The 20,799-nt window shown below is 38.4% G+C and overlaps 2 protein-coding genes across 2 annotated transcripts in view; one reads left to right on the top strand and one right to left on the bottom strand.

The window, feature by feature from the left end:
• The first annotated feature begins 283 nt into the window (after positions 1-283).
• On the top strand, positions 284-13,245 carry LOC310927437 (interferon alpha/beta receptor 1b-like). The gene is made up of 8 exons (XM_083889732.1): positions 284-423; positions 2,496-2,661; positions 3,079-3,260; positions 4,237-4,397; positions 6,780-6,933; positions 7,496-7,653; positions 9,140-9,309; positions 9,417-13,245. The coding sequence occupies exons 1-8, from the start codon at positions 369-371 to the stop codon at positions 9,646-9,648; spliced, it is 1,278 nt and encodes a 425-aa protein (XP_083745858.1). The 5' UTR covers positions 284-368; the 3' UTR covers positions 9,649-13,245.
• A 2,095-nt stretch (positions 13,246-15,340) lies between these two features.
• Positions 15,341-20,799, bottom strand: part of LOC310927843 (interleukin-10 receptor subunit beta-like) — an 8,041-nt gene continuing 2,582 nt past the window's right edge. Inside the window, exons 3-7 of the mRNA XM_083890247.1 lie at positions 19,887-20,068; positions 17,163-17,317; positions 16,799-16,949; positions 15,882-16,027; positions 15,341-15,735 (exon numbers count right to left, since the gene is read on the bottom strand). Coding sequence (XP_083746373.1) covers positions 15,577-15,735; positions 15,882-16,027; positions 16,799-16,949; positions 17,163-17,317; positions 19,887-20,068 — 793 coding nt within the window. The 3' untranslated portion in view covers positions 15,341-15,576. The remainder of the gene's footprint in view (positions 15,736-15,881; positions 16,028-16,798; positions 16,950-17,162; positions 17,318-19,886; positions 20,069-20,799) is intronic.

The raw sequence follows: 20,799 nt of genomic DNA, 5'->3' as shown, positions 1-20,799 counted from the left end.
ACAGTTGTACAGTTTACACTTATTGGTCTGTATCCAGTAATGTCCAAATAAAAATGTAATAAGCTTAGTAGCCCCTGGATTAAAACTATCAACTGTAATTCATTGCGGGCCGCCAGAAATATTTCTGCGGGCCGCCATTGGCCCCCGGGCCGCACTTTGAGAACCAATGAGTTAGCTCCACATAATGATCCACACTCCATACCACATGGTGGCGATAATGCACTAAATCGTTGTTTGCCAACCGTCATAAAACCTCTAGAAAAAGGGAAAGAAGGAAAGACGAAAGCAGAAGAGCCCGTAGCCGTGAGACTTGTCGAGACGAGGCGGAGAGAAGAGTGGAAGAATTGGTTAGTTGACATGTCACCAACATGTCCGCAGTCATATATGTCTGCCTGTTCTTCTGGGGCCTTCAAACTAGCGAGGGTAAGTGTTCTTGATGACAACAATGCTAACGTATCTGCTAGCGTCAGAGTAAGGCTACGTGTGTGACGTGCTACCTGTGTCTGTCTCAATGTTCAGCTATGTTGGTTATGAGTAAGTAAACACACCGTTGTCCTCATTATTTTAAGCACATTTATGTATGCTTACATTTAAGGGTTAAATTGACACGTTATCTAACTGTTCACTAGCCAGAATCGGACGCCGAAGAACAACACGACGTACAGATCATGTGGTCACTAAAACAGAAAGTTGATGTCAAGATAGTGTCATGTAATACTTGAGTAAGGCGCAAAGGGTACGGAAGCCCTAAAAGACCACACACACGTATATATTTTATTTTCATCCGTTTTCCACCGCGGGGAAATCGGTTTCAGGTTGGATATTCAACAGATATTCGCTCCAGATCCGATCCAGCGACCTCCTCCGGAGAGGTGCACGATCACGGCCTGTTCAAAGTCCGACCCATCGCTCCTGACTACCGCGGTCTTATTTCGGGACCATCAACAAATTACCTCTTGTCTAGTACTATGTTTTTGCACTGATTTTGGAGTCTTTAGGTCACATGACCTGGAAGATATTGAGCTTCAATGTTCTAATATTTACCATATGAAATGTTTTCAAAATCCATAAAAGAATAAGTGTCAAAAGTTGAAAAGAAAAGGTGTGTTTCATCCAGCAAGTGTAGAGCTCCACTGTCCTACACTGATTTTGACCCAGTAGGTCACATGACCTGGAAGCTATTGAGCTGTAATGCTCATATTTACTTTATGAAATGGATTAAAAATGCATAAAAATAAGAAAAGCGTTAAAATGTGATTCAAAAAAAAAAAAAAAAAGCACATTGCTTGACTTGAAATTAGTATTTTTTTCCAATGAAATTCACGTTTTATTAATTTTCTTTTATTGTATTCTTGTTCTAAATGTTCCTGATCTGTACCTTCTTGTTGAGGTCTTTTGTTGTTAATGTTTTGTAAATAGATTATTATAAAAACAAAAAATAACAGTGCTGGGTGTATGCTGCTTCTCTTTTTTTTAACTTTTGTATTGTGTTTTTATTTATTTAATTATTTTGTTAATTTCTAATAAATTATAATGTCAATATTGCCTCAATAGCTTCCTTTTGGCCAAATATTAGTGTAGGACAGTAGAGCTACACATGCTGTATGAGACGCACCCTTTTTTTTTTATAGCATTTTAATGCTTTTCATATTTTTTAAATCCATTTTTTTTTATTTAAATATTAGCATTTAAACGGTAATTTGTTGAAGGTCCCTTAATGAGACCGCGGTAGTCAAGAGCGATGGGTCGGACTGGGAGGAGGGTACTGGGAGCTGGATCTGGAGCGAATGCCCATTGAATATCCAACCTGAAACTGATTTCACCACGCTCGTTTTCCCGTGATAACGAGTTAATTTTCCAAAATTTTCCCGTAATAACAAGGTATTTTCCTCTTGTTTTCCCAAGATAACGAGATCATTTATTCGAGAGATAATGAAACATGATAGGAGTCATCACTTTCCTCTCTGAGCTGTCCTGTGATTGGTCACAGTCTTGAGGCTGTTAATGGAGGCATGTGGAGGACATTTCATTCTCACTCAAGATCACTTGAACAATAATGCCAAGTGACCTTTTTATGTTAACTTGGACTAAAATGATAAATCAATTACTAAATAAATCATCAGCTATTTTGATTACTAGTTAAATCAACACACTGTAGGATTTCAACCTACAACTAATGTCTCCAACATCATGTTGATAGTACATCAACAAGGGAAATGATTGCTTTTATTTGATGATGTGAGCTGCAGAGAAGTGGAGGGATCCCTATTGGGTGACCTGTTACTGTTTAAGTTTTTTTATGCATGGACCCAGAACCAGAACTAGCAACAGTACTAGTTGTAGATATTGTGCATAGTAGTATATGTTCTTATGGTCTGTTACACCAGACCTTTGTGCATTACATACACATGTTGTAGGAGTTCAACTCATTCACAGCTTGCTAATAATTAAGACCAATTTCACTTCATTTTTCCAATGTCTCTCTTTAATCATAGGAACTGATGTCATTGCTGTGACAACTTCAACCACAGTCGGACCAGAGCTGCTTCCACCACAGAACGTGATCGTGATCTCTTTGAACACCCATTACACTCTAAGCTGGGACTGGAATCAGAGTCATTCAGAGAGAGGTGATGTCACCTTTACCACACAATATGCGGGGTAAGTTTTACTCACACATACCTGTACAAACGTTATACCCTACGCAAAGAAGTCTGTTCTGACTAGCCTCAAGTTTGAAGATGGAATTATATGATTTACATTGAAGCTGTTGGTAAACTTCAACTAATCGCAAATCCTGGGTAAACACAGATTTCAAAATTGCCCCCAAAAATGATGAGAAACGGCATAACGTGTGAGCCACAATGCGGCGTAGAAGCATGCACTGAAGTAGAGGTTAAATTATACAACAAACATTTTAGTTTTATGATAAATATCAAATACAGTATAAATGGTCTGCCTGTGTAAACAATTAGTGAAATAAATTCATTTGATTGAATGAAGGATTTCTACTACTTGTATATTTAGACACCATATACAATGTCTCATGTTTTCTTGTTCTCTTTTTTTCTTGTTTAGTTATCATCGGCTGAAGTCCAAGACGAAGACTCCAAATTGGTTCACAGCATGCGAGACGTCGCACAGGTCATGTGATCTTACAGCACTGCACTACCTGGCCAAGTATGTGCTTCGTGTACGGGCCAACATGAACGGGAATCACTCTGAATGGGTCACGAAGGAGTTCTGCCCTGAAGAAGATGGTGAGTGGGAAGGAATGAAATCAAGACAAGTGAAAGCAGAGTTGTATGAAGGAGATAATTGTTCCGTCTCAATATTCAGGGAGTTTATCTATGGAGAGACCTTTTATTTATGAGTTTCTGGTTGCATGTGAGATGACCTCCCACAGTCTGGTGATGGAGGTGATTTGCACCACAAATCAAGAAAAGGGGGAGATGAGGGAATGAACAACCACTTGTTGTTGGAGAGATGGTGACTTCAATTTCCCCTTGGGTACAAATAAAGTTTTTTTGAATTTGAATTGAAAAAGAGGAAAGAGTTCAAAAGATGTCATTTCTGAAGCAGTTGCTTCGGAGTCAGCTAGAGTTGTATGTCTCGAGACCACTTTTTACGCGGTCTCAGTCTTGTCGCAGCCTCAAAGGTCTTTGGTCTCAGTCTTGAGTCTGAGTCTTTAGACCGTTGTTGGAGGTGAAAGATGGTGTTTGGAGGTGTCGGCTGTTTTGTCAGATGACTTTGGGACCAGTCGGTTACCGGTCATGTCAGTCCTCGACAGCACACAACACTTCAGGGAGTCTCAATCTCAGTCTCCAATAGTGCAGGAGATGCCGTCGTAGTTTCTCACTCAGTCTGTAAACACATTTACAGACTGAGTGAGCTCACATGACATCCTCTGTCTCTGTGTGTTGTTCTGCCTGTAGTTAAAATAATACCTTCGTATATGTATTGAATGTAAACTGCTGTTCTTCAATTCATGCAAGTTATGGTGTAACTTCACCACAAGTCTGTTTTATTTTTCCCTTCTTGGGCTTGGTCTTGGTCATGGTCTTGGTCTTGGTATTGTCTCGATTTAGGCAGTCTAAGTCTACCGTCAGCCTTTTATTTGATTATTTTGAAAGTCTTCTGAATAATAATAAACCCACAGTATATGAGCACCAGAACAAGCCTCATGTATCCACTCCTAGACATTATATCTCTCCCTCTTTTTTTCCTCTATCTCAGCTGTTCTGGGCCCTCCAGCCAAAGTGGTCCTTGCACCTGCTGGAAGTGATCTCGAAGTCATCATCTCTGAACCGATGACGAGCGACAACACGTCCATGAGGAAACATCTTGAAAAAATGTATTACCTCATCCTCTACCGGGAACGTTCTGCAGACCCAAAGGTAGGGAAGCCACAGCTCTTGACTGGGGCCAACATAGATTAAAGGGTCTATTGTGCTTTGAGTAAAAAAACCCTACTTTTAGGCAGGCCGCCCTAGAGACGCCCTGTTTTTTCCTCCAGTTTCCTCCGGTAACTTCACTGAATGTGATCAAAATTAGCCGCAGGGTTTTTTTTCTAAACTGGGGAACAATGGCTCTGCGCCTCCATGTAATCGGCGACCCCCCCCCCCCCCCCCTTTTCCAGGTGCTGAAAGTAGTAGAGCTACTTTGTTTACTGATAACTGCATCATTTTTATTGTGTTAATCTAACTTGTTAAGTATAGAAACATAACAAAATCAGTAAAATAATAACTTATATTCACAAAGGAACATGTTTTACCACCGTAATCGACGGAGTGTTTACAACCGCGCACCAGGAGTGACAGGGGATTTACCTGCAGATGCCACAGCGCTGTAAGCATCATCACCGTCACATGTGAAGCAGACTGTTACAGTCATTACATGCTGTTCTTGTTCTTCACACTCCATCAGGACTAAATCAAGGCACTGACATACGTTTCTTCACAGCTTTAGCATTGCCATTCAACATATACTATCTATCCTTAATAGTCATTCTAATAACTTAAGGCACCACTATTCTGAACCTAGGTGAATGTAAGTGTCGCTGTTATAGTTCTTATCAACTGTTAAGACTAAAGGGTGCTACACACAGAAAAAGCCAAGTAAATGCCTCTATAGTCTTGGTAGTCGAGTTAAATGAAGGCCACTATCATTATTTGAGGAAGTACTGTAATGTGCTTATTTAAAGCATTGGAAAATACCGAGAGATAAAACATTTTCTTTTATTCACACTTCCATTTTTCTCTTTAGTCTCTGAACCAGCTGTTTGACTGCAACAGCCATATAAATACATCTTGGGCTCAGAGTAGAGCACGTGGTTGTCTTTGTTCTGTTCAGTGGGCATGTAACTTCTTGTGTGGTATCACCATTTCCTGTCTGCTTTTTTTTTTTTTACATTACACAAAGCAGTAAACTGCTCTTCTATGACACTGGTGTGAAGGAGAAAGTAACAGGGTTTTACAGTTCATCCCAAAATGACATGTAACTGGCACACACCAGGTGTGATATTTGCATTAAGGTCACTTTGCAAGCAATGTATACAATAAGTAACATAAAATATTTGCATGCGCTGCAGCAGTGTGCTAGAACAGTAATCCACATGAAATAAAATGGAAGAAAGTGCATATGATGTACAGCTGGTAACATGAATTATGCCGTTACAGTTTCCAAGGACGCTTTTCAGTGTTCGAACTCCTGGAGGGAGATAGCACAGACGCTGGGGAAGTCAAGTTAACGACATTGCCTTTAATGCTTTCAGTAGTTAATCCTCTCCTTTTGTAGGAATGTGTCCAATGCACTGCGTCCAGACTTGTACTGCCACCCAATGGCGAAGTGTGATAATACAGGACCCTGACACGCGAGTATGCCACGGTCCACAATACGCAACACGCACCGAGACGTATGCAGCATGTGCACGAAAATGGGCAAAGTCCATGGATGTTTGTCTTTGTAGCCAAAGTCGGAATGCTGAAGCCTTCATCCGACACTGAGCAACTCGTGCGCAAATTCTTGCTCCAAATTTGAATCAAAACAGCCCAAAGAAGCTGTCTCACCGAGGACAAAGTGACGAAGTTGATGAGGATCGCAAGTTGTCACAAAGACTTGGACAGGAGATCAGCGATTCTGTCATCTAAAGAAGTTGCTTGTCTCTTGGGTTAACTTCAAAATCATCATTTGAATGTTTGACAGTTTTACCAACTACTGTCAATGAAAAGTAACTTAACCACTTCTTCCCTGACCCTCTTTTTGGAGTCCCTGCTCGAAAATGACATGCCCAAACTAAATAGAGTAAATCTCTGCAGTTACAAGCTCTATGTGGACACGGAAAAGGCACAAAATGTAAACGGACATTTCCCTTCCAATCTCCTCGCTAGGCTTTTACAGATGATTGATCTGCTGATGCTACTCTTTCACTCACTCTGCTCTCGGCCCACTTTTTGGCACTTTTCAAAATCAGGCATTGGGCTGAGTTAGTCCCAGAAGGTTTAATTACTCTTTTTTTTTTTCACTCATCCGATTAGTCCACTAATCGCAAAAATAACATGTGGATAATAATAATAATAATGGGTGACTAGTCCATTATCAAAATAATCGTTTGTGGTAGCCTTAACGTTAATATCCAAAGTTGTTGAAAAACAAGGAACCAACAAAACCTTTTTATTTTTTAAGTTCCTTCGGAGAAGTTCTTTGAAATTGTTTTTTGTTGGTACATGAATGAAATGTATGAAAGTTTGAATCTAATGCCCCTTGTGTCTCTCCCTCAGGGTGTACAGATCCAGAGCTTAGACAGCATGGCCACCATGGTGATTCTGCCAAAGCTTAAGGCTTGGACATGGTACTGTGTGAGCGTCCAGTCACGCAACAATGACCACGCAAAGAACAGCAGCTTCACTTCACCCCTCTGTATGCAGACGGAAGGTAAGTGAGCTCACTGTACTGAGGGTGGGTCAAAATATTGATTCGGTGTTATATTGTTGTCCTTCAACGGATGACGGAGTCCTCTTTCCTTGTCCTGACCTCAAGCCGTTGGCTGGTGGCAGCAGAACTGTTTACACATATATTTCTGTGCAAGAAGATCCCACCAAAAACCATTGTCTCGCAACTCCATTCGATTTTTTTTTTCTCCATCGAATAACGTCATTGCGATGGATGTGAAAAAATGAGAAGATTCATGTTTTATACTTGGTTATATATTTGAACAGGATCAAAAATAGTGATTTGAATGGGTTTCAATGAGCACATTGAGTGTTAGTGTGAGTATTTTAGTTAACATTGTTTACTATGGACTAAAAAAAAAGCACATTCAATTCACAACCTGGCAAATGTTTAACAATATGCATGAAAAAATTAAAAAGATATGCTAAAAAGTAAAAGTCAAAAACAGAAAAAGTTGTCTCGGTGAATTTAAGGGTTAATGTGATGAGTGTGGAAAGCTTTTGTTAGTGTTTATGTGCGTGTGTGTGTTTCTACTCTTGAACAGGAAATACTCCCTGGTGGCAGATTGTTCTCTACTTCCTCGGCTCAATGGTTCTCTTCTTCGTGGTCGTGCTGATGTTACTCTTATGCTTCTCCAAGTGCTACAAAACCCTCAAGAAAACGTTATTCCCCTCCAACCAGCTGCCCCTTCATCTCAGGGAGGTCTGTAGCCACAGTATACTACTGTCTGAATTATTTAATTTACAGCTTTGGCCGTGAACATACAAGTAGGCCAATCCATTTCATGTTCACATGTTTGTTATTTAAAGGGATAGTTGAGGTTTTTTTAAGTGTGCATGTGGTTGGAAAATAAAAGCCTCATATCATGTACACCTGCTGAAGTCCATAGACTGGAAATTGATTTGTGTTGCCGTGTAAACCGCTCGCTCTTGTGCACCAAAGTCCATAGAAAAATCTGTGGTTTTACATCACAGAATTTAGGAGTTGGTGATCAAGTGTTCAAATGTGTTATTTTGTCACTTGGGTGTTTTAAATCCTTCACTCAGCTGTACGTCAGTGACACCAAATGGTGTAGCAGCTGTTTTCTCCATGGACTTTGGTGCAGGAGAGCAAGCAGTTTACAAACTTAAGTATCACAGAATCACACCATTATTATTATCAGTTGATATTGTTTATATTACAGTTATCATAAAGTTAAAGAAAGTAAAAGCGGTCACTTTTTCCAAAAATCAAGTTCATACAAATGTTATGTAACATGTTATTCCTTCAGATTCAGGATTGGCATGAATAAAATGTTAGTATATGTAATAATGTTAAAAAGAATCAGCAACTGAAAAAGTATTTTATCAATGATTACATTACATTACATTACATTACATTTCATTTGAGTACAACCTGCCAGGGGTGGAGTTGAACTTGTGACCATGTTGTCTCTGCACACAGTTGATCAGTTACCCCACTGCTGATTGCATTGATATGAAATTTCAACTAAATTACTACCAAATTTGGTGCATTTATTGTCACAACACGGCAGCAGCAGGAAGCATTTCATTGATGGACTGTGTTTGCAGAGGTCATGGAATTGAAGGTCGTCTTGAATGCGTCTCATTAACTGCTCGATTTGCTGAGCATGCTGTGAACCCTGCGCTACTTTCACTTGCTCTCATGCGCTGTTGTTTTGAGTATTTTAGTAAACCCATCCAATGTACAAATGGCATTTTTAGCTAAATTCTTATCCCATTAGGATATTCTTCCCTGCCCCCGCACACACACACACACACAGTGTCATTATTTGTTATTACACTCATTATTAGTGCAATTTTAGCAAGGTTGATAACTCATTGTGCTGCTTTTCTGTGATGCCTCCTCTGCTGCCTCACTTGGTAACAGCTAAGCTAACAGGTGACAGGTTCTGCAGTGAGGAGTCACTTTTCAGATGCTTTGGTTCGAATGGTTATCTTCAGATAAAATTGAGTGTGTGATGTATCAACATGTATAAACTATAAATTCATTTTGCTACATTGCTGTCGAGGGAAATTGTAATCGTTTTAATTTACCATCTTTACATTGATTTAAATCAATAGTGTCTAGCATATAAATACAACAGTTGACCTATTCCATTTCTGTTTGATCCACCTGTCTGCAACAATGATATGTATTCTTCTTCTCCTTTGGCTTCTCCCTGCAGTATCTCTGTGGCTCTCCTGCCTCTGATTTCCCTTACCTCCTTACTCCGGTCTCTGAATCGGAGCTGCTGTGTGATAAGGTAACCGTCTGTGAGCCGGCAGTCCTTGAAATCCACAACCTGCCATTTGAAGTCATGGCAGCGCCCCCGTCAGGCCTGGAGTTCGATAGCAGGTGGATTTTCAATCTATTCCTCAGACATTCCTTTGGCGTTTACCGAGTGTATCTCATAAAACAATGGTTCCTAATATTGTTTTTTTTTGTTTTGTTATTGTTTTCAGGCACATTCGACAGGACAGCAGCAGCAGTGGAGACTCGGGTGTTTACTCTGCAGGAGGAAGCTCAGGCCTGCGACAGCACAACAACAGCAGCGGTCTGTCCTGCACTGGGCATCAGGACCTGTGGCAGAGCACGACCACTGACCTGGAGCAGGTAAAGATGGATAAGATGACTCCAGTACTAAAGAGTCAGCCTCCGATCACAGAAGAGCGCACTGTCGACATGCGCGTCTGAGTATGTGTATGGGAAAAAGGCTTTTGTTGAGAAGAGACCGTGCCTGGATGGCTTGGAGCCTGGAGGATAGACTTGAGGAGGTTTATGGGGAAAATGCATGGTGCCTTTTTCTCCATCTGTCAATGTTGAACATTGAGAAGAAGGAGAAGCTGAAGGGAAATAGATTGTTGTCATGCAAAGCCCATCAGCGTGGCTGTATATTTCTGTAAAATACTTTTACTGCTGATTTAAATACTGAAACAGTGCTCCACCTGTCACTCTAATGTGAATTAGAATTAGTTATTTTTTACCAGTTAATGATAGTAACGTTGATCTACATTTAACCCATCCTTTTTTCACACCAGTAGTAAACACACACACAAAGTGGGGAACAGTGAGTATTGAGTGCCTTGCTCAGGGGCACCCAGCCCTTGACCTATCCCAGGATTAGAACTGGCAACCGTCCTGTGACTTAATCCTTTCCTGTTGAACATCTGACTGTGGATTGCAGGGTATAATATTAAAGCTGGAATAGATTTAAACTTAAAAGCTAGGTGAAACAGTGATTGGGAAAAAAACATCATTAATGGCTATATTGATCATCTTAAAGCAAATCTTTTTCCGATACATAAGAACTTAGAAGTTATTCTACATCCACAAAAAACAAGTTAATGTATGTAAGTAGACCTCCATAACTAACATATGTGCAACAGGACCACTCTATGTGAGCTTTAATACAAGCCAGACATTTTTTTGGGAAGTTTTCCAAAAGGTTTTTCAGTACGTTTTCAAAAAACGAGGTTCAAACATGGTTCGTACGGTCATGAAAAACCTGGAAAAGTTTTTCTAGGTCCTTGAAAAGTTAATGAAAAACAAAATTTCCTGGAAAGTTTTGCAAAAGTCATGGAAATATTGCATGGATAATATTTTGGATGCGTAAAACATTAATAAAATGATGTAACGTGCGATTAAAATTTAAATTGACACGGAAGTGTCAAGCGGAAACAAGCAGATCACTGGCGCCGTGCTTATCGACCCTCTAGACCTCACATGGATTTTGAGCTCTATTCAACGACAAAATGCCAGGAAAGTGTAGTTTCAACGAGTGTGATATGATTTAACCGCGTCTCTGCAAATAAGGCGTACGGAGACGATCACTCAGTCCTGGCGTGTGGATTTCGCCGGCTAACACACAAAAGCTAACGGAGAAGCTAAAAACACAAGGCAACACACTTCTGGGGGCGTTCTTACTCGGACTCGGAAAAAAAAAGGAGACGCCTATTGGGAACAACAATTCACATGCAAACGATGCCACACAGTGGCTGCAAGTGTGTACTGCAGGCGTGAACAAAAAAGCCCTTACAGAATACAACCACTTCCTCTCTTTTAACCACTACTTAAAGCATTACTCAAATAATAATTCAAATCAATAAATATGAAAGGAAGTTACAACAGAGTGGCCTTTTAAGGAGAGCTTTAAACTTTGGCTACTGAAAGACGCAGACCACGGAAGTGCAAAATGCTGATAATTAAAGACGTGTCGTGACAAACTGCTTTTTTTTTTTTATTTGACAAAAGTCTTGTAAAAGTCATGGAAAACTATTGCTAAAAAAGTATACGAACCCTGTTTAAACCAAAACTGTGAGTCAAAGACCGAGATTTGAAACTGAATTATGTGTTTGATGAACCGTTACACCCCTATACTACATGCGTCTTGTAACTTGGGAACAATTAATATCTTTGTTATTGTCCTTGCTGTAGAATACATGATATTTTCAATAACCCATCATATTTTTAGTTTTTAACCTTTTGCCTTTTGAAATAAAGAGTGACTTAAAAATCATATCTGCAACATCTGGCAGAGAAAAATGCAATAAGTCATTTTGCCCAAATTACTCAGCCCTATTAAATGCAAAGGCTTAAAATAAACCTACAAATAATAGATGCAGAAATAAAATAATTAAATAATTGGTCAAGAACGGAGGAGATTAATTTTTCCTCGGGCCCTTTGAGTACATTGTGTATCTTTTCTGGCACCGTGCTTTGTGCGTATTTAGTCATTTCCATGTAAGAATATTTGTCTGTGTTAAAGTCCTTTTCTTATTTAAATGGTCATCATTTAAACGCCCAGATACCCAAAGTGGCTGTTAGTAGATTTTAGCTCGTCTTGCTTTGGAAAAAAAACGAAGCTCTGTAAAGAACTGTGCTCGGTGCAAAAGAGGAACTGTGGTTTACTGTGGTTTACTGTGTGTGTGCAGTGTGTATCGCACATCTGTACACACACTGCACACAGTCTTTACTAGGGCTGCAACGATTGTCAACTAAGTTGATCAGTTTAAGTGTTTTTTTTTATTTATATATATAATTAAAACAGACTCTGATTTGTCCAACTCCAATCCCAATCTAACTTTATTTATAAAGCACTTTAAAGACAACAACAGCTGACGGTTCTGTACACACCAGAGATAAATATAACAAATAAAATATAAAAAATAACGTGTGGCCTAATAGACCTGAGAACAAAAATTAAATAATGTAGAAAGTCTCATACTGGGTGGAAAGCCAAAGAGTTAAATGGGTTTTAAGGTGCGTTTTTAAAGGTGGACAGTAAGGGGGGCGGGTCTAACATGCTGTGGAAGATCACAATCTCAGAGAGCGGCTGGACTGTAGGGATTAAGCAGATTTAAGGATTTAAAAAACAAATACAATCATTTGAAGATGAACTCTAAAATGCAGCCAGTGCAGTGAGGCTAAAATAGGCAGGATGTTTTCCATCATTTTGGACGAGCTGGAGACGTGAGAGACGTCCGACTGATGCCAAAATAAAGTGTGTTGCAGTAACCCACACAGGATGTAATACAGGCATGGATTACTGTCTCAAAGTTCTGTGTTGTTAACAAAACTTTCTTAAATGAAAAAAAAGCTGGACTTAACCACTGCACCAATTTGACGGTCCAATTTTAAAACCCAGACGTGAATATTTCTTCTTTCTCTGGTCCACATAAGAAAGAAATCATTAAAATATTTGAGAACCTCGTCATTTGGAGTTCCTCAGCCTCAACTCTTGCAGTTTTGCTGGTGTTTCACTATCTCCTTAAATAAATGATTGCATTAATGTCAGCTATCAAAGATAATGAAAATCTGCATGAAACTGTCTGGGTTCATGCTGCTGTAAACGTGTGTGTATAGTCCTATACTGAACATCATTTCAGCCTGTGTTTGCTCGTTGTCCCACTCTGTAACAACTGTTCTATTGAAAACAAATGAAAAAAGGTGAGATAAAGTTTGCATTCTGTTCAACTTTAATTCTAAAATAATTCCAGATTAAAGAATCACTCATCTGTAAAAACAGAAATATAAATATCTTGCTAATGAAATTGTCCTTCTTCCATGTATGATTCTCATAGAATCGTGGTGCTACTTCAGTTGTGCTTCACTTGTGTTGTTTGTATCAAAGATGGCCTTTGTTGACCATGTTTATAGTTGCACTCTCCAGTATCTTTTCTGTTGTTTTTTCTGTTCTCATGAAGGATCTCGTTACAGTGAGTTCTGCCTATCATGTCATTTTTATATTTCTTGCGATATTAGTTGAAAATTGTATATAAGCCTTTGTGCCATTGTAAAGGACTATCATAAAAAATGAAATAAAAAAACCTCCAACACCAGACCTGGGCTTTTAAATGATTATGATGTGTATAGTAGAACTGCGACTGGGCCAACGGTAGCTCAGTGGGAGAGCAAGTCGTCGTCTCTCAACTCCAAGGGTGTGGGTTCGATTCCAGGCTCCGTTAGTCTACACGTGTGAGTTGGTATGAAAGATGAGTGATAGAAAGTACGCTGCACATAGATGTGCTGTATGTGAATGGTTGAATGTGTGCAGCAGCTTTATAAATATATAATATATAGTATATAGTATATAATATACTATATAAATACAAACCAACCACAATCACAGAACTGTTCATGTGTGGATTGGAATGATTTGTCTGAAAGTTAGTTTTATGTTATTAATCTGTCTGTTTTAACTCATACACATTATCTATGTCAATCTAAATAGACCTTGCACTTGACTGACATTATGCTGTAAGGTTTTCATTGCAGTATTGTTCAATAACACCTAAACACCCTGCACCTGTAAGTGTTTGGTAGACTGTCTCATTTGGAAATTATCTTCAAAATCACTTCCTTTGCATGTTTTAGACCTGCATTTCCTCTTTTCATCATGACAGTACTACAGACCTTTAAAACTTCAGTCTTATGAATTTCTGCATGGACTCGGGGGCAAATTTTGGACCAAAATCTTTTTTTCAGAAAAAATTGTCACATTTTGGACGACATAGTATAGTATGACGTTTTGTCAAATTTTGTACCAAATTTTTTTTCAGAAAAAATGGACAAATTTTGGACGACATAGTATAGTATGACGTTTTTGTCAAATTTTGTACCAAATTTTTTTACAGAAAAAATTGACAAATTTTGGACGACATAGTATAGTATGACGTTTTTGTCAAATTTTGGACAAAAATTTTTTTCAGAAAAAATAGTCAAATTTTGGACGACATAGTATAGTATGACGTTTTTGTCAAATTTTGTACCAAATTTTTTTTCAGAAAAAATTTACAAATTTTGGACGACATAGTATAGTATGACGTTTTTGTCAAATTTTGGACCAAATTTTTTTTTCAGAAAAAATTGACAAATTTTGGACGACATAGTATAGTATGACGTTTTGTCAAATTTTGTACCAAATTTTTTTTCAGAAAAAATGGACAAATTTTGGACGACATAGTATAGTATGACGTTTTTGTCAAATTTTGTACCAAATTTTTTTACAGAAAAAATTGACAAATTTTGGACGACATAGTATAGTATGACGTTTTTGTCAAATTTTGGACAAAAATTTTTTTCAGAAAAAATAGTCAAATTTTGGACGACATAGTATAGTATGACGTTTTTGTCAAATTTTGTACCAAATTTTTTTTCAGAAAAAATTTACAAATTTTGGACGACATAGTATAGTATGACGTTTTTGTCAAATTTTGGACCAAATTTTTTTTTCAGAAAAAATTGACAAATTTTGGACGACATAGTATAGTATGACGTTTTTGTCAAATTTTGGACCAAATTTTTTTTCAGAAAAAATAGTCACATTTTGGACGACATAGTATTGTATGACGTTTTTGTCAAATTTTGGACAACATTTTTTTTCAGAAAAAATAGTCAAATTTTGGACGACATAGTATAGTATGACGTTTTTGTCAAATTTTGGACAACATTTTTTTTCAGAAAAAATTGTCAAATTTTGGACGACATAGTATAGTATGACGTTTTTGTCAAATTTTGGACAAAACTTTTCTTTCAGAAAAAATAGTCAAATTTTGGACGACATAGTATAGTATGATGTTTTTAGCAAATTTTGGACCCAAAAAAGAATTGTCAAATTTTGGACCAAAAAAAATTGTTGGTGCTGATGATGTGGCGTCTATGTATTTGTAGGTCTGTGGTGTGTATTTTGATGTCCCACTGTGTTGGTAAGTGTCAGGGGATAATCAATCTGAGCTGAGGTACACTCTGGACAGGTCAACAGTGAGAGACACACCAACACTCTAAAAATATTTTTATTATTTCACTTTCAATTAACAATAGCAGTCATGCAGAAACCTGACATTTTAAGGTTTTTACCAGAGACACTCACAATACAGTACACGTCAACTGTCATATTGCCACAGGGAGAAAAACCACCCCAAACTATAAAAACTTCCTGAACTACCCATTTAATGACGCTCCATGTAGTTTTTTTGAACCCATATTTTTAAAATACAAAATTATTTTCAAAGACAGGTGGACGAGTAACTTGTAACGCCACTGCAGCATAAATACTTTACTGTTGTACTGTTGTTTACTATTGTACTGTTCAGTACAATAGTGGTAGAGTGAGGAAAGAATATGTCACTGTTCCTCACTGACTGTTAAGTCTCTCGTCCTGTCGTCCACAGACACTGTGACATCCAACTGTTTGCTGCAGGTCATCTGTGTTGCTTCCAGAGGGCTCCCGTCCTCCGACGTGTCCCCTGTCATAATACTGACCTTGTGGGGCGTCAACAGGTACTGTGGACAGGGAGGAGGAGATGATTCAGGCTTTTGTTCAATTAAGGAAACTCCAAATGAAAGGAACAGAACAGGGCCAGTCCTGTGCCCTGAGGGGTCACTCTTTTCAGCTAGTGTACAGCTAAATACACAGAGACATAACAAACCTCTTTAAAGTGCTGGGGCAGTGCATCTTTGGGACACAGAATGTTGGATATACTCTTCCGATAGACGACTGTGATCACCACCAGAGCCACCGCTGCTACAGAGAAGATCAGTGTCACCAACGCTGCCACCCAAGGAGCTTCTTCCTCTGCAAGAAAACCGAAAAAGCAGCTACAGTGTGTGCAAACCTGCTGAAGACCTACATCAAACGTTTGACCTCTGTCATTGCCAACAAAGGTTATATTACAAAGCATTGAGTTGAACTTTTGTTATTGACCAAATATTTATTTTCCACCATAATTTACAAATAAATTCCTTAAAAATCCTACAATGTGATTTCCACATTCTGTCTCTCACATTTGAAGTGTACCTATGGTGAAAATTACAGACCTCTGTCATCATTTTAAGTGGGAGAACTTGCACAATCGGTGGCTGACCAAATACTTTTTTTGCCCCACTGTATAAGCATAGCCACCAAACCAAACCATAACCTCGGGAAGCCGACATCCAGCATCACACACCAGGCCCTGGCCTGTAACCTACAGGGCAAAAGAAAGCCAGGCCTAGAAATGCTGGAGAAGGGACACAGAGGAGGAGGAGGAGGAGGAGATGAAGAACATCAGCAACTACTGGCCACAACTAAGAAGGAAGGCCAGAGACGTGTGGTAATGGAGGACTTTCATCGGTTTCCTGAGTGAGTAAGTACGTACAATCAGCCCCAGACAGAACAACAACATTAGATTAAAAAACAATGCTACACAAGTGGCAGAATTATTTCTTCAGTTTTTTTTTGGTTTCGGTTTCCGGTCAAGTGTTTCCTGATTCCGTCCCTACATAAACACACAACCCCAGGATGTCCATATAAGGAGTTTATTAATCCCACTGGAATGTGCCATTCTAGCTCAGAAATCACACTTACCAGTGTTGGTGCGCTCACAGACCGGTCCACTGGGCTTACTGGGTGTGGGGTTCCTCTCCGTGTTGATCTGAACTTGGACACAGTACTTGGTCCACGGGTCCAGGTCATTCAGAACCACCCGGTTTTGCTTTATGTTGCTGACGTGTCTGACCTGTAGGGAGCAACAGAGCACAGGTCAGGTATCTGAGTGTGAGCTCTTACATCAGTGTGTACATGAAGTGGAATAGCATGAGGTCATTGTGACCTTGAGCACAAACATGGAGCCCGACCAGTTCATCCTTGAGATCAAGCAAAGCTCTTACAAGCTATTCCCAGTGTTTCACACAGGGACGATATCTGTAATAAGATATAAACATATAAACACCTTTTCCTGCTGGCTGTGCTTCCAGTAAGTGATGTTGTAAGTGGCATAAATGTAGACATTCCTGAGCGCTGAGATGGCAAACACTGGATCTTTAATGCTGACTTCAATAGAAGCTCCATTGGAGATGAGAGAGACATCTGGTGAACCAATGATGGCTGAGGAAGAAAGAGAGACACATGGGAAAGTCGTGTTCAGTGACACAGACCAAGGTTTCTCCACAGCTGTGGTCCACGAATGAAGACACATGGTTTGAAATAAAAGAAATAAAATCCTAACGATCCTGTAAAATGCATTACTATTATAATAATAATAATTATTATTATTATTATTAATTATAATAAAGCATCTCAGAATTTCTTGTCTTCACACATTGAAAATGATAGTATGGAAGCCCGTTTCTGCCACTTGGGGAAAAGAAATAGATATCAAGTCGAAAATTATCAGATAGAAAGTCGAAATTATGAGATAAAAAGTCATAATTATGAGATAAAAAGTCATAATTATGAGATAAAAAGTCATAATTATGAGATAAAAAAGTCAACATTTTGAGATAAAATGTCATAATTATGAGATAAAAAAGTCGAAATTATGAGATAGAAAGTCGAAATTATGAGATAGAAAGTCGAAATTATGAGATAAAAAGTCATAATTATGAGATAAAAAAGTCGAAATTATGATATAAAATGTCATAATTATGAGATAAAAAGTCATAATTATGAGATAAAAAAGTCAACATTTTGAGATAAAATGTCATAATTATGAGATAAAAAAGTCGAAATTATGAGATAGAAAGTCGAAATTATGAGATAGAAAGTCGAAATTATGAGATAAAAAGTCATAATTATGAGATAAAAAAGTCGAAATTATGAGATAGAAAGTCGAAATTATGAGATAGAAAGTCGAAATTATGAGATAGAAAGTCGAAATTATGAGATAAAAAGTCATAATTATGAGATAAAAAAGTCAAAATTATGAGATAAAAAGTCATAATTATGAGATAAAAAAGTTGAAATTATGAGATAAAAAGTCATAATTATGAGATAAAAAGTCATAATTATGAGATAAAAAAGTCAACATTTTGAGATAACATGTCATAATTATGAGATAAAGTCGAAATTATGAGATAAAAAGTCATAATTATGAGATAAAATGTCATAATTATGAGATAAAAAAGTCAAAATTATGAGATAAATTCAGTAAACGCCAGCAAATAACAAAACGCCAGCAAGTAACAAAACGCCAGAAAAAAAGAAAACACCAGCAAGTAAGAAAACACCGGCAAGTTACAGTTTGTAAGTTTTGGCAAGTTTTGTAACTTGCCGGTGTTTTCTTATTTGCTGGCGTTTTGTTACTTGCTGGTGTTTTGTTACTTGCTGGCGTTTTGTTACTTGCTGGCGTTTTGTTACTTGCTGGTGTTTTGTTACTTGCTGGTGTTTTCTTATTTGCTGGCGTTTTGTTACTTGCTGGTGTTTTGTTACTTGCTGGCGTTTTGTTACTTGCTGGCGTTTTGTTACTTGCTGGTGTTTTGTTACTTGCTGGTGTTTTCTTATTTGCTGGCGTTTTGTTACTTGCTGGTGTTTTGTTACTTGCTGGCGTTTTGTTACTTGCTGGCGTTTTGTTACTTGCTGGTGTTTTCTTATTTGCTGGCGTTTTGTTACTTGCTGGTGTTTTGTTACTTGCTGGCGTTTTGTTACTTGCTGGCGTTTTGTTACTTGCTGGTGTTTTGTTACTTGCTGGTGTTTTCTTATTTGCTGGTGTTTTCTTATTTGCTGGTGTTTTCTTATTTGCTGGCGTTTTGTTACTTGCTGGTGTTTTGTTACTTGCTGGTGTTTTCTTATTTGCTGGTGTTTTCTTATTTGCTGGCGTTTTGTTACTTGCTGGCGTTTTGTTACTTGCTGGCGTTTTGTTACTTGCTGGCGTTTTGTTACTTGCTGGTGTTTTGTTACTTGCTGGTGTTTTCTTATTTGCTGGTGTTTTCTTATTTGCTGGCGTTTTGTTACTTGCTGGTGTTTTGTTACTTGCTGGTGTTTTGTTATTTGCTGGTGTTTTCTTATTTGCTGGCGTTTTGTTACTTGCTGGCGTTTTGTTACTTGCTGGCGTTTTGTTACTTGCTGGCGTTTTGTTACTTGCTGGTGTTTTGTTACTTGCTGGTGTTTTCTTATTTGCTGGCGTTTTCTTATTTGCTGGCGTTTTGTTACTTGCTGGCGTTTTGTTATTTGCTGGTGTTTTCTTATTTGCTGGTGTTTTCTATTTGCTGGCGTTTTGTTACTTGCTGGCATTTTGTTACTTGCCGGTGTTTTCTTGTTTGCTGGTGTTTTGGGGTTTGCAGTGCATTTGCCCCTGTCGGCCACCGTAGAAACGGGCCTCCATATGATAGAAAATAGTGGAATGTGAAAAAAAGTTCATGTGTAGAGTAAAGAATTAAGAGTTAATAGTGAAAAGTGTCTCTCTCCAGGGTAAGAATTAGATTGTATAAGTACAGCGCCAAGTACCAACAAAGATCATCTCAACAGTGTACGTAGTGAGGCAGGAAACTTCACACAATCCCAACAGTTCACACAAAGAGCGAGCACAATGTGTGGGTGATTGTGTGTGAACTGTAGAATAAAGCAGCTTCGAGTGATGGTAAAGTCTAGAAAAGAGCTATAAATACAGAACATTTACATCTCACATTGACGGACAGTTTTCACATTAAAAGTCACATGACGCCGAGCCACCACTCACTGTGTTTATCCAAGGTAATCATGTTACTTTCCACCCAGGCAGAAGTGTCTGAGCCCAGCTGTGCTCGCACTCTGCCAGTGTACTTCCCGTGCTCTGAGATGGACAGAGGCCTGAGGCCGGTGAGGTCACAGTCCAGCGTGGAGACGTTGACACATCCTACAGCGTAGTCTGAGACCGTCGTTCTGTGGACACACGTCGTATAAACGGCTGTTAGGCTTTACCTTTATTAGGCTTTGAATGAGTCTGTGTATTAGTGAGTGCACATGTGCAAATGCTGTTGTTAAGAATGTGTCTCTTTCATTTCATTTTAGACCAGGGGTTCTCAAAGTTGTGATACCTGAGGGCCAATTTAGGAACCCAACATTGGACTGAGGGCCGCCAAAGGGAAAAAACTGAAAGAAATCCCATTTGTAATAACCATGGCGTCCAAATTTTGACAAAACCGACATACTATACTACGTTGTCCAAAATGTGAAAAAAATTTTGAAAAACAAATTTTGGTCCAAAATTTGACAAAAACGTCATACTATACTGTCGTTAAAAATTTAAAAAAAATTTGGGAAAAAAGTTGTTGGTCCAAAATTTGACTAAAACGTTGTACAATACTATGTCGTCCCAAATTTGAAAAAAAAATTCAAAATAAAATTTGGTCCAAAATTTGACAAAAACGTTGTACAATACTATGTCGTCCCAAATTTGACAATTTTTTTCAAAAAAAATTTGGTCCAAAATTTGAATAAACGTCATACTATACTATGTCTTTCAAAATTTTACGATTTTTTGGGGAAAAAGCTTTTGGCCCAAAATTTGACAAAGACGTTGTACAATGTCGCCCCAAATTTGACAATTTTTTTCTAAAAGAAATTTGGTCCAAAATTTGACAAAATCGTTATACTATACTATGTCGTTCAAA

This window comes from Microchirus variegatus (assembly GCF_963457635.1).
Source record: "Microchirus variegatus genome assembly, chromosome: 5".
In the NCBI taxonomy this organism is placed as follows: domain Eukaryota; kingdom Metazoa; phylum Chordata; class Actinopteri; order Pleuronectiformes; family Soleidae; genus Microchirus; species Microchirus variegatus.
Note: the sequence above shows the minus strand (reverse complement) of the source record. Positions and strands in the feature narration are given on the sequence as shown.

Excerpts from the sequence above, each read along its gene's own strand:
- LOC310927437 (XM_083889732.1), top strand. The coding sequence starts at position 369 with ATGTCCGCAGTCATATATGTCTGCCTGTTCTTCTGGGGCCTTCAAACT. Across the intron at positions 424-2,495 it reads GGGCCTTCAAACTAGCGAGG|GAACTGATGTCATTGCTGTG; the intron begins GTAAGTGTTCTT and ends CTTTAATCATAG. Across the intron at positions 4,398-6,779 it reads AACGTTCTGCAGACCCAAAG|GGTGTACAGATCCAGAGCTT; the intron begins GTAGGGAAGCCA and ends TCTCTCCCTCAG.